Source organism: Zonotrichia leucophrys, chromosome 3 (genome assembly GCF_028769735.1).
Source record: "Zonotrichia leucophrys gambelii isolate GWCS_2022_RI chromosome 3, RI_Zleu_2.0, whole genome shotgun sequence".
Lineage (NCBI taxonomy): Eukaryota > Metazoa > Chordata > Aves > Passeriformes > Passerellidae > Zonotrichia > Zonotrichia leucophrys.
The window spans coordinates 10,829,614-10,843,293 of NC_088172.1; the positions used below are offsets into that span (position 1 = coordinate 10,829,614).

A 13,680-nucleotide genomic window follows, 5' to 3' on the forward strand; every position below is an offset into this window, starting at 1 on the left:
TAATAAATTTTGTCGGTGCCATATTTATGTGGCATTATGGCTTCAGGATTTTACTAGATTATTATTGAAAATTTGTGGTATCAAATATGTAATACCAACATGACATGCACAAGTGAAATCTGTTTAGAAAAAATCCAGATAATGTTTTTTTTTGCGTTCTACTTTCTCTGTTTTCTTCCCTCTCGAGCTAATGCAAAACCAGTTTAGTTTCACAGCTTGTCTGCACAAGCTGTGATAGATTTTGTCTTTGTATTTCTCTGAAATATACATACAGAAAGATGCAAAGTTACTTTAAGAGGGTAGAACTAAGTGTTCTCTTTTCTGTGTCTTTGAAATCTAAAGGTCATCAGATAAAAAAGAGATTTTGCAATTTTTTATTGTATTTTTAAAGTACCCAAATGATTTCAGAGTGCAGGAGTGATGAACTGCTTCTTAATAAACAGTTTAAAGTAGTGGTTTATCAGGAGCTCCAGGGAGAGTTTCAGCATATTAGGTGGTGTTGACCTACCTGCAGTGTTTCCTCTGAGAAAGTGGGTTCATGGTCTTCTCCTTGTCCCCTGAATTTTGGCTCCTGTGGAGAAGGGACATGAGATTTACCAGGAGAATCTCATCAGACCTGTTCTTGTAAGTTGTCTCCTCCCTGGTGGCTGGGTAAGGCTGCGTGGGGGCTTGAGCTGTATTTGATGACTCAGGCCAGAATATCCTCCTACCTCTTTGGGGCTGTGTTGCTCCTGGAGAGCTGAGAGTCTCTCTGAAGACTGGGGAGGCTGTGGGGTGGCTGGGGGTGCACCTGAGTCCTCTGGGAGCTTAGGATTCTGTGGTGAAGGCAGGGATAGTTTGGCTGGGGATAGTCAGCTTTGTCAGAGTATTGGCTTCATGAGAAGTTATATTTTTTACTTATTTTGTAAAAATACGTATCAGGAGATATGTATTTTTAGGAGAGCTGAAAACTGCAGTGCAGGACCCAAGGTCAGACTGGAGAATGCTGGTAGGCAGTTCCTGGGAGATTGTTGGAGAGGACATGATAAAGGTTGTTACTGAAACATTCTAGAGATGTTGCTCGTAGTAAAACGTGTTTGTTTGTTTGTTTGTTTGTTTTTCAGTTCAAGCAGTATGTTTTTGACAGCAGAGAACTGGAAGACTGGTTGATTGACATACTAAAATGGAGTATTTACCAGTGCAGGTAAGACATTCTTTGAACATCTTTTTGCAGTTTCATTTCTCATTTTTTCATTTGCAAAAGTGTTGTTTTGCAGTTCCCAGTGCAAACAGCTAGATTAATGGCAGTGTTACACAATCATTTTTCTGAAAACAAAGCTGGTTTAGGAGGTTTCTGTATTTTCAGTTCACTCTCAGGTGCTCTGATGCAACTGCTGTAAAGTAGCACTACAATGATCAATAAAGAAAAACAGAAACAAGAAACAAAAGAAACATCATTTTTTTCCTTCAGACAAACATTAAAAATATGTTATTATGTGATCCACTTTGTATTGTGGCCTCAGGAAAGATTAGTTTGTATAACTAAAGGAAGTGGTGAGATGATGTGGGGACAGCGTGGACCAGCCAGGATATACAGGAGATTTTCCAACTTAGAAAAATAAGTAAATCCTCAGAAGTATGAAGGAAAGGAAAGGTTTGGCCCTCAGTTGTAGGATCAAGTAGCTTTAACTGACATTTTAACTATTGGAAATGTGAAGTGTTAATGCTCTGAATACTTTTGAATATAGAAATGCTTTTGGATTGTAAAAGTTAAGTAGCTACCAAAAGTTTAGAACCCCCCTTTCTAATTTATGTATTAAGGTACTGTAATTTATTATCAGACCTTCTGGTATGGGTTTATATGCTGCATTAAACTCCATTTCTCATGTAGAGAGTTCCTACTGAAGGATTCCTTTGTTTCTTAATGCAGTTTAATATCTTGGTTTCCAAATGCTAATGATGTGCTTTAAAATACAACAGTAAACTCATGAAATATTAAATTGAAGTTTGTGGAGTGCAGCTGTAAGTTTGACAGGAATCTGTACAACAAATACCTCCACATGAGTTCAATTTTTTTGTTGGCTTTTGTATGATTATTGTAGAAGCTTAAGACATTGTCCAAATTGAGTTTCTCCTTTAAAATATTTATTCACTGCATAACACTTTCTATTACATAGTTCACAGAACTATAACTGTTCTGTACTAACTGTTTTCCTTTGCACTGGCATGAAAGACTTTGGCAGAAAAGTAGTGATGTGGTTTATGTCAGCCCAGGGCAGTGAATGTTCCCCTTCTTCCAGTTTAAGGTGCACGTGGAGCACACTGAAGCTCAACAAAGCAAAAGCTATTCTCAGTGGTCAGCTGGGTACCTGCTTGCTGCATGTGCTGTTCTGTGAACTGTGCCACAGTATTTCTTACTGGCTTTGCAGCTGGTACTGGAGCAAGGCATAGACACTGTTTTTTCCAAATGCTGTTTGTAGTTGAGCAAGAGCTGTGTTACTGGATTAAAATGCACGGTCTTGTGTCATTGAGGGCTGTGGTTGCTGGACCCTGTGCTTGGTCTGCAGGGAAAAATTGCATGCCAGGCAGTTTTCAGTGAACTGGCTGGGAGTGCTAAGTAAGCTCAATAGAGGAAGAAGGGAGGGAGTGGCCCCAGCTAGAGCCATATTATACCCAGCAGGAGTACCACAAGTTCACTGGACAGTCCTTTTGGCAGTCATGCAAGATATGGCTCTCTTAAGTCTTGGGGTTTTCTGTTGAATTAACTCATTCATGAAATGGACCTAATTGGACTGGTTCTGGGTTGTTCTGAGTTTTCCTGCTGGGGTCTTGAGGGACCCTGATCAAGGCCCAACAGCAACCTCAGGAACAGTCTTCACTTCATGAAGGCAAACTGCTCAGGGAGTTAGCACTACTCATTGTGCCAGGACACCAGAGCCTTGTCAGGTCTTCCTCTCTTTAGAATGTAGTTCCATCAAAATGCAAGTTGGGTGAGACTGCCCCATGGCATCCTTAAAAAGATAAAGATCGTTTTGCTTTTCCTTCAGTGCTTTGAAGTGGCTTCCTTTTGAGTACTGGACAGTTTCATCCATAGCACACAGGGTTTGTTGCCCAGCAGCTAAAGGTCACAGTGGATTTAGGATCTCTGGATATTTGCTCTGTGGCAGGTCAGGTTTCATTTGCAGATTATATACTTGCATTTTGGTAGGTGATGCCCATGTGATAATGCAGTATTGCAGCCCCAGAGAATTACAGTGCAGAACATTTTGTATCTAGCTTTAAAGACCACAGAGGACATCCCTATACAGTACTACAGACAAAGCAGTGGAAGAGGGAGTTGCTGCAAAGCCCTGTAGGCTGTCACTGCCAGTCCTAACACTACAAAATTGTAGCATAACTTATGGCATCATTCAATTAGTCTGTTGAAGGCCTTTGATTGAAATTCAAATGATGACAAGATTTTTTTAGACAAGCTGGGTTAATAGCATCATCTAGATGCTGTAATTTTGATCTTGTGGTAAGAGCCCTTGATCCAAGTTCTTCATGTTGTCCTAATGCAGCAAAATTCCTCTTCCCTCATCCCGTTACACCAATAATATACTGTTCCTGTGTTTTTGTAAAGTCCATTCAGAGTCCCTGTATTGGCTGTTAAACCAAGATCAGGATTAATGTCTTGCTTAGAGTTTAAAATCTACATTTGTGTTACAGGGCTTGAAGTCTTTCTGCTCCTCTAGAGTGAGTACAGAAAGGGAGGTCTTATCTTGAGTCATATTCTAAGACAACTTAGTTGGTAGGCTAGAGGTTGTGCCTCTAAATGTAACTTTGCTTTCAGCTGAATAATCCCTGCTGCAGTCATGACGTTTTTTGCCACCTGCTCTGTTTAGTCTCAGTACTGCCTACTACTTCACAAACACCCAAATGCATGTTCAAAAGTTTAGAAACAATAAAACCCATAATCCATTCAAGCTCTAGACAATGTTTACTGCTTCTACATCAGAGCCAGAAAAATTGACTAATGTGTATGAAGGACAGCCTGCTCAATTTTTTTGTTTGCTTAGTCCTCAAACCAGACAGTGCTTGCAGAGGCTAGGAAGTTTGAAGTCAAGTGTTGGTGGAAGGTGTAGTGTGTTTCATTAGTCTAGTGTTGAAGGCAAACCAGCAGAACTTAGTAAAATCTGTAGGATTTAAGTGTAGGTATCAGCAGGCAGCTGTAAAGTAGCAGGAACTTGCTACTCTGTGGCTGTGAAGATGACAGTGAGAATTATCACTTTACTATTACACCACAAAAAAAAAATTACTAAAAATAGGCGTGTTGCCTTGCTTAACTCCTGCCTTCCCCTGGAATCTCTCAGTCTAAAGCCTTACAGGACCTGGTCAGACACTTTCTCTTTACTGCTTGGCTACACTGTAATTCAGTTGTTGCTGTCTTCATGCCAGAGTTGACTGCCTGCATGGACATTCTGCACCAACAAGGGCTGGAAGCAGCCCATCTCTTTTTCTCCTTGTCAGAAAGTATTTTTCCCTCTCCAGCCAAGAACCTGAGCAGAGCTGCAGTATGCAGGTACCAGGAAGTGCCAGGATTGTATTATGCTGACACTGTGTAGTGATGCTTCTCTGATAACACTTGATTCCTTCGCAAGAAAGGTAGAAGTTACTGTGAGCTGGATTTGGTACATCCTCTATTCTTGATTACCTCAGGGCCTGCATATTTAGGAAAGCTGTGCAAAACTGTGTGTAAGCATTGTCCTTTTTAGGACCAGATGTGCATTATCCCCAGCTTGTGTTCTAAATAGTTTGTTTTCTCTTTGTTTTCAGTAACTAAGGTGCTGACAAGTTTTGACTTCTTCATCCTCATAAACATGAGTGAAGTTCAGGCTATGGTAGAATTCTCCGTGGAGCTCCACAAATTCTTCAATGTGGATTTGTTTCAAAGAGGGTAGGTAGCACATTTTTTCAAACTTTACTCCGTTGGATGGCTTTTGGAAAGACCTTAATGGGTACTCTGTCATGCAGTGTTGCTTCATGTGTTATTGACTATTATTATAGGGATTTGATTTTTTTTATTCTGTATTGGAAAGTTATGTTCTTTCTAGGATTCAATTTTAAATATTAAAATATTTTTTCTTAAAACCTCATTTGTAATACAATATTTTTGTCTAATTGGAGATGAGGGAAAACCTGTAGATATGGAGAAAGCATTATATTCTTACCCAGACCTTTACCCTTGCATATATTAATTTCTGTAACCCCTTTTGTTTGAAATATGATAGGTGTTTCTCTTCAATATTTAAAAAATGGTCTTGCCCCAGTTAACCTACTCGTTTATCAGTTTGGCAGTGGAGAATTTCACCAGCCTCTCTCTTCTCCCTGTGCTGTGCCTCCAGTTACACAGGACTCCAGGCTGCCTCTTTAGACTCTCCTGACCTCCTCTTACTCCACCTTATCTCTGTAGAAGTCTTTTCCACATTCCTTTCATTTGATATTACATGATTGTCCTAGATTACTTTCTCAGGTCCTTGTTTCCCATGGCTATGCAGGAAATAATCCTTTGTAGCTTACTTTGGAGCTATTAAAGATTATTGGTCCTTTCGTGTTGTGGTACATTAGCCTTCTGTCAATCCTCAAGTAGACTACAGTAAAAATGCATGTTAGAGTTTAGGCTGTGTTAGTGTTTGCAGAGATGGAACAGGGTGTATCAGTGTTGATTTACGATAGCTGCTTTTTCCAAAACATTGTAGAGTAACTTTCCTCAGAAGCACTGATAAGAAAATATATTTGTGGTTTTAGCCTTGCCTTAGTTCGAGACTGGGGTGTGAGTATGTGCAGTGTGCATGTGAGTATTGTTTTCAGTACAGCTGGGGGGGTGTTTTGACAGAAGTGATGACCCATTATATTTGGTACTATATGTAGTCAAAGTACAACAAACAACAAACAACATACAACAAACTGACCTCTTTTTAGGGAAAATTGTAATTTCACTCTTCATTGGAAGAGAAGGATTAAGGAAGGCTTAAGAGGTCTGTGAAAACACTGAGAATATTCTAATTACTTCAACAAAAAAGCACAGTCTTTTGAACTGTAGCCTTTTTAAATCTTTGAAATCAGTGAGGAAGGAGAGGGTAGAGCATGGCAGTACATTTACTCTAATGGAGAACCTGAAGAGAAGAAAGTGTTTTGGTTGTCTTAAGCTAACAATTCAAAGGGTTCCTCAGAAAGGTAGTTGAGAAGCAAAGCACAGCTATATAATTACCACTGCCTTACCTGGCATATTTCTTTTTAGCTTACTCTTGCAGTAAGCTAAAAAGCAGTAAATTCACAGGGCAAGTTCAGAGAGGTGAAATGCTGACACAAAGAGAAAAGTGATGTGAGGAGATAACTTCTCTGAACCTTGAGCTGAACCTTAAACTGTGGGCACATTCCTGTAGAAATTAATGTCAGGAAGAAGAGAAAACTTCCAGAATAATTTGACAGACCAAGAAATGTGACTATTGCAATTAATTTAATTTGGGTAGGCCCCAGTATTTTTCTATGAAACTGTTTATTTGAGACCATATGTAATACTTCTGTTGTGGCAGGAGCTTTTGGATAATGGATTGAATGATCAGAAAAGGAAATCTTTAGTTTCATTGTTAGCCTCCTATTTTTTAGCTATGACTGTGTTTAGCATGGTTTCTCTTGCCAAAATCAAGTACAGAATTGATTGTATTGTGTGCATTTAAGCCTTCCCAGTGTGGCATGCTTGTCTCATGGAGTTAGAAACATCACGACCTTCTGAACTGTGTAGAATAAAATGTCAGCTATTGCAAGTAATCACATCAAGTTCCTTATTAGAACTTACAAGATTTTACTCCAAAAGTATTTGTTTGCAGAGTGAGTCCAGATTCTCACTCATTTGATTACTGGAGATGTCATCATTCCCAGCCTAAATTTCTTTCTGATCCATTTTAGCTGTTTTTCTTAATGGCTTTGACTTGTGAATCACTCTATCTGTCTAAAAGTCCACCCTTATGTATTTTAGATGTCAGTCTTTTGTCCCTTTTATTAAATATGAGCTAACATGAGTTTGGTCATTGGTATTTGTGGCATATTCCCCACCCTCCCCTCCTTTTCTGTAGAGTCCACATACCCTAATGTTCAAACCCATTTTACTGTCTTCCTGCTTTTATAACTATTTGAAGAAATCTGCCAACTCTTCCATCCCAAGTGTCTCATATTTTCTTGGATTTGTATCTGTAGTGGCACTACAGTTACCAGAAGCACTTATGACTTTGTTTACACTAACAATTAAAGTTGGTATTTAAGGAATTAATTACTAAAAGCAGTGCTAATGTCCATACATCTGTGCGGTTCCATGGTTACTTCAGACTAGATTTTAACCTCATCTTCTGCTGAGGACCAGACATTTTGTATCATGAGTGTAATTTGAAGTTGTTTGTATCAGTAGTTGGTTCAGACTGTTTTTTGCCCCCAGGGGCTGAAGTGCATTTTGTGACAGGTAGATCAGAGTAGTTCGACTTCCTTTGGAGACATCCAGGCTCTATGACTGGAAAGCTCTCAGTGAACTAAACCAGCATGCAGCAAACTGGGGTCATTGGGGAAGGTGCCTCAAATCCTCAAAAGATCAAATCTTTTGATTGAAACTCAGTGCAGACTGAGCCCAAATTTCTCATAGTATTTTACTCAAGATCATATTTATATGAAGGGTTATAACTATCTTATCCTTCTGAGTGACCCTCTTTACTTTACTTTACTTTTATTTTCTTTACTTGAAGATAACCTACTATTCCAAGAAGGGCTAACAGACAGTGCATTGTAATAAAATATTTGTCTTATGTATCCAATACAGCTATTTTGTTTTCTTATAACTGTGCCATTTGCTTTCTACCCAGCTTGTTACAGGTGGCTCCATTGGTTTATTTTTATCTGTTATTACATTCAAATAAGGCTTCACACAATTTTTGTTTCGAGCTAGTGAGATGTGATGATAGGAGTTTTGCTCAAACAGTGATTGATATGCGAGTATCGTGTAACAAAATGAATTAAAGAAATGTATCTGTTTGGGACCTGTGAGAATGATAGTCTGAGGTAGTGAAGTTTCAGGCTGTTTTGTCATCTTAGCTCATAAAAGTTCACACAGGTAAGGTGGGGGCTCGATAGCACTGGTCTTCTATAAAGACAAAGGTACCATAACATAACTTGATTACAGAAGTGGAGAATGAGTTGAGTGGAAAATTGGTTGGATGATTTGGCTCAAAGAGTTGTGATCAGTGGTGCTAAGTCCAACCTAAAGCTGGTGACCAGTGGCGCCTCCCATGGACTGATATGGGTCAGTAGTCCCAGCAGTCTTTGCATAGAATCATAGAATGGCTTGGGTTGGAAGGGGCATTAAAGGTCATCCAGTACCAACCCTCCTGCCATGGGGGAGGCACCTTCCATTAGAACAGTTAGAGCCCCATCCAGCCTGGCCTTGAACACTTCCAGGGATGGGGTGATCACACCTTCTCTGGGCAGCCTCTTGCAGTGCCTCACCACCCTCTGACTGAAAGAATTTCTAGTATCTCATGTATCCCTAGTCTCCTTCAGCTTAAAGCTGTTCAATTTCAAAGACTTTGCTGTAAGAACAGGTTGCTTACCCCCTCATTTACATACATTTTGTATGTGTCAGGATAGAAATATATCCTGAACTGAGATACAAATGTGTTCAGAATGTCTGATTCCGAACAACTGCTTGCTGAAAGTGCCTCAGTACTTTGTAGTGCTCAGTTGAAGTTCCCGTGTTCCCCATGGGAGGATGGGTCCTGATGTCTAGCTTGGGACAGTCACACCTTTTCTGTGGGCAGGAAGAGTTTCCTGGTAACCCTCACTTGTGAGAATGTGAGGTTTGCATTTCCCCAGAGCTGTGTATTGCTTTTTTACCTGTAAATGGCAAATCTAATGAGCTAAAGAGACTTAGCTAGTAGTTTGTAGTTTAGCATAGTGCACACATTGCTGCAAGATCTGCTTTGAAAACAGCTTTCATCTACATTTCCCCCATCTCTGTGCATTCTTATAATCCCAGTTTTAAGTTCTTACTTTCTCACCAATCTTTTGTTACTTTGTCAGTAGTATGTATGCACACACAACTGGCCAAAGCTGGGTTTAGAATACTTGTAATAGTTATGTCTATGTGTTTTGCCCTTTTGCTTTTTTTTTGTACCATTTTAATTTGTAAGGTACAATACTTGCAGTTTAATTGTGTGTTTTGGAAAAATAACTTCCTAATGGGTTTTTTTTGCTGTGTAAATTTGTTGTTATATAAACTATGAGGAGAGGAAGTAAAATAAAGTAGTAACAGTAGCTCTTTATTGCATATTTACTGTTTAGTGTGTCTTAGTTTTCTTTTATTTGACATTGTTTTGGGTTAAAAGATTCTTATAAAACCACATGAAGAACTTATATTAGTAATGTAAGTCTGCCACACTTCTTTAAAGTCTTTTTGCTTTTAACTGTTGGGTAACAGATGGAAAGAATAATACTAAATACCTTCCACAGGAGAGACTTTGGCAGATTATAACCTAAAAGGTATTTTTGGAGATGTATCATGTCTGAAAGGTTATTGGTAGGATTGCAGCATAAGTTGCTTGTGAACCTAAATCCTATTAAAAGTCAAAGGAATTTAAGCTTCTGAGACTACTGAAAATTTAGCCCTATGATATTCTTCTGTTCCACAGATTTATGTTTTTCCATGTGTAGATTCTCACTGATGTGTCTAAGCAGCTTTGACATTTTATGCTTTCATGCATGTGGTTGTGTAATGTAGCTTAAAAGAAAATAACACTGAATCAGAGTATGAAATTTAATAAATCTTATTATGATTACTCAGTAATGTCGTGAGAAATAATGCAATGTATAAAAGGTTGTATTGTTTTCTGGATCCAGTGAGTTGCCTACATTAATTTTAAAATTTTTAGCAAGAAATTAAAATTCAAAATGTACACTTCCAGCAGGACCATATTTCTTCCTCCTGTTTATATCAGAAATGAAAAGTCCTTAAATGAAGAAGGAGCCCTTGCTAATGGTTTGTGTTGCTAACATATGATCAAATAACAAATGCTTGATGGACAAGGAACATTCAGGTTCACCTGTTTCATCTTCTTTTTATTTCATACAGCTCAGACATACTTTTACTTTCAAACTACATTTCTGTATGACATATTTTTCTGGAAATAAGTGTTGTGAATTACCTTCTGACAGGATAGCTTATCTTTTGAAGTATTGTACTGTGATCTTTACCTAATGTAATGCATTTTTACAAAGAGGGGAGAAAGCTGTCAAATTTGTCCAACAGTTGTAAGATGAGCTCTGTTTTTCAGTTATGGTTTTACAGCAATACAAATAGCAATTATACCGGCTTAAGATTTGGAAGGCTAGGCTGTAAACTCAATGGAATAATCTGTCTAGGAAAAATTATGCAAATATTTTTGGTCTTGAGTTTTTTGTTGTTGTTTCACTGTTTTGGTTTTTTTAAGTGGATCAGTTTTTGATTGGAGTTTGTCAGTAGGTGCCCACACACAGATCCTGCTTGCTTTGAGGCAGGAAAGGGTAAGACTGGGAATGAGCAGTGGGAAGTCTTATTTTAAATTGCCATTGCTGCAGAAGTTGAAACTTAGTATCATCAATTATCCTATTAGCCCCTGTGATGCAGCGTGTCTGAGACACCAATGACATGGTCCCAAAGAGCAGTTACAATTTAAAAGACAGAATCTTGTCTCCTAAAATATGACATCTTATATTTGTTGAAAATAGGGGTTAGAAAAGTAAGTAGAAAACTGAGCACTGTTTCCTTTGAGTTAGCTGAGAAATTAAGGTTTTTTGAAGCACGCTGAGTGGAAGTGGAGACATGGATAGGTTGTTCTGCTTGTCTTCTTCAGTTATCTGAAGACTTCAGTTATCTGTGACTTCGAGCCACACAGGGAAGCTTGTCTGGGGGTCACCTACAGCCACTGTAAATTGGACTCCTAGTTTTGAATCCTCCTTCCTGCTCTTCTCTGTGGTAATTCCTGGAAGACTATACTCCAGGTTAAGAAACTAAATGAGATACAGATGCTGCAGGTTTTAGCTGCATGTTCTGACCCATAAAGATGATTGTACAGATGCTTGTTTCTTCAGTCATTATACATAGAGGTATAGCTAAGAGTTGGTAGTTATAGTTGTCCTGAGGGTATGTTTATTTTCCTGTATCCCCCTATATTCCAAAAATATTACTTCAATGTTTTATAATGTTCATGGGTACTCATTGCATCTTCTAGACTTATCAGATATGGGATACAAATTTCAAATCACCTGAATTTTATTCAGATTTTAGCTCTTGCATTAAAGTAGTACTTTTGGACATTTTAAAAATAACAACTTTTGCAATTGAAAATATGATTTTGCAATGGAAAACATTTTCTCAACTCAGAATTAAAGCTGTCTAATGGCATCCTCAAGGCATTCAATTTGGCAAAATTCCATTTTCTAAGAACAAAAAGATGAAGAGCACAGATGCCTAGTTATGCCATCTTCCTGCCTTTCTGGACCTGAAAGGGCTGTGGTAGGCACAGCTCTTTGGTGTGAAAGTGATATGGCATCATTTGCCATTCTTTGAGACTGCTTTTGGAGGGTCTTTGTAATTCCATCTTTCTTTATGCAACTGAAGAAATAGGGGTCTTGTGTATGTAACACCAGGTACCATTTCACACTGCAAAGTAACAATTGCACTTCAGCATGCCTTGCCATGAAGTCTGTCAGGAGAAACATGATCAACGAGTTTAGTTTAGTGAGGGAGTAAATGGCAGTGTAAGACAGGAATTAGTATAAGGGGATTTTATCTGGAAATGACCCATTCTTTATTCTGTAGAACATATAGCACTCAGCTGTGTATAATATGAAGGTAGAATGGGCATAGGTGTTAGTTGAAGGCATCACAATAATGATTTCTTGAATATGCACCTTCTTTTTCTAAATGGAGTTTTACTGAGTTCAGTATTATGGAGTGGCATGTGACAGCAGTAACAGTTTTAACTTTGCATTGAATACATATTTAGTTACTAAAATTGCTACTTTTGAGATTCTTTCAAGTGTTAACACCCTTATGTGCAGAAGGTTGTAGCTTGTGCATAGTCTTACAGTTCAGACCTGACACTGTGAGATGGTAGCAAAACCCAGAAAAATCTGTCATTCATGGGTGTTTTGCCTTATTTATGTGTACTTGGTTGATACACATAAGTTACAGCAGAAATATGATTCCTTAAGTTAGTTTACCATCTATAGCTATCTGAGAGAAGAGAGAGAGAGAAAGATGCTCATCCTGTGTTTCAAAGTCTTGACTGCCTCACAATACAGCAGAAGTTTCTGGTATGGTGTTTTTTTGTGCCTCCTTTGCTGCTCATACAAACCAATAATATCTTGATGTGCACCTGTATCTGTAATCACAAGCAGCACTTTACTGGATCATCACAAACTGCAGAGAGCATATAGCTTTTTGAAATAGGGAACCAGGCTCAGTCCCACCACCAAACACAGACTCAATCAGTGACTCCAGTCAGGTGTTTGCTTCAAAATCTCTTCCTCTTTTACTTCTTATGCCTCCTGCCAATTACTGTACTCCACACAAAGTAACTCATCAAATTTTTGAATATTTTTTACCCTTATTTCACCCCACTCCACTTGTTCAGCCTTTCCCAGATTCTGACTCACACTGGCCATGGGGGAAGAAGCTTAAAATATCTCCAAATACTTAGAGGCCCTCTAGACCTGACCATCATGTTCATGCTTATGTATACATAACTTCCTTTGTTGATTTGCAAAGTTTTAAAATTGCTTTAAAAATTTGTCTCATATTTTCTCAAAAAATATGATGAATACCTTAGATTAAGTGATCAAGACCTGCTGCTAATAATTTTCTGTATTTGTGTATTTTTACTGCATGAAGTAGCATCCAAGTTATTGGAGGTAATCAGGCTGGGAAGAAAAAAGAGGTGTATTTTTCACTTGTGCATGTTTCTTTGATGTGGATGGTTGTGCCTGAGCTCCAGTGTTTTTTTGGTGGAGGGAGAGGGTGAGAGAGTATACCCAGCATGGCCCACTGTTGGTGTCATGAACCCAAATCTGGAGTGAAATAGCATTCTATGGATTTATATTGGGCCTGAGCATGTATCTGCCAAAAGGTGTGATATGCATGGTCTTCTCCTGCTTTGTCTGCTCCTGCAGTCAGGTCAGTCGGATGGGCTTGCTTCTGGCAGCAGTATAGTCAGAGAGGGGGTTAAGCTGGCAGGAACACAGGGATAATGGTAGAGATCTTACAGGTATGGAGATGGGTTGGATAGCATCTGCCTGAGTAGGGTGATCCTGCTTCTGGTGCTTCCTGTGTGCCTGCAGCCATGCTCTTTCACCTTATGGTTGGTCAGCTCAAAGTGGTAAACCAGCAGGAAAAAACTGGCAAAACCAGAATCATTCTGGATTATATTTTTTTAAATCTCTCTGGTCCACATCAGCATCAGATATTCTGTCAGTGGTGGTGTGCAGGAGTATAAAGTACTCAGGAGGAATGGGATGCCTACTTCTGTCACCAGCTAGCTTTTGGGTTGGTTTAACTGTAATCCTGGACTACAACTAATCCTGAGAGAAGTGTCCATAAAAGTTCCAGCCTCTGTGTTAGGAAGGCATATCTGGCATGGGAGA

General features: G+C 38.9%; 1 protein-coding gene across 2 annotated transcripts in view; it reads left to right on the forward strand.

The window, feature by feature from the left end:
• Positions 1-13,680, forward strand: part of FAM135A (family with sequence similarity 135 member A) — an 80,172-nt gene that overhangs the window by 13,301 nt on the left and 53,191 nt on the right. For both annotated transcript variants that reach the window (XM_064707339.1, XM_064707340.1), the window contains exons 2-3: positions 1,104-1,183; positions 4,795-4,915. In XM_064707339.1, the coding sequence (XP_064563409.1) occupies positions 4,839-4,915 (77 nt within the window). In that variant the 5' untranslated portion in view covers positions 1,104-1,183; positions 4,795-4,838. The remainder of the gene's footprint in view (positions 1-1,103; positions 1,184-4,794; positions 4,916-13,680) is intronic.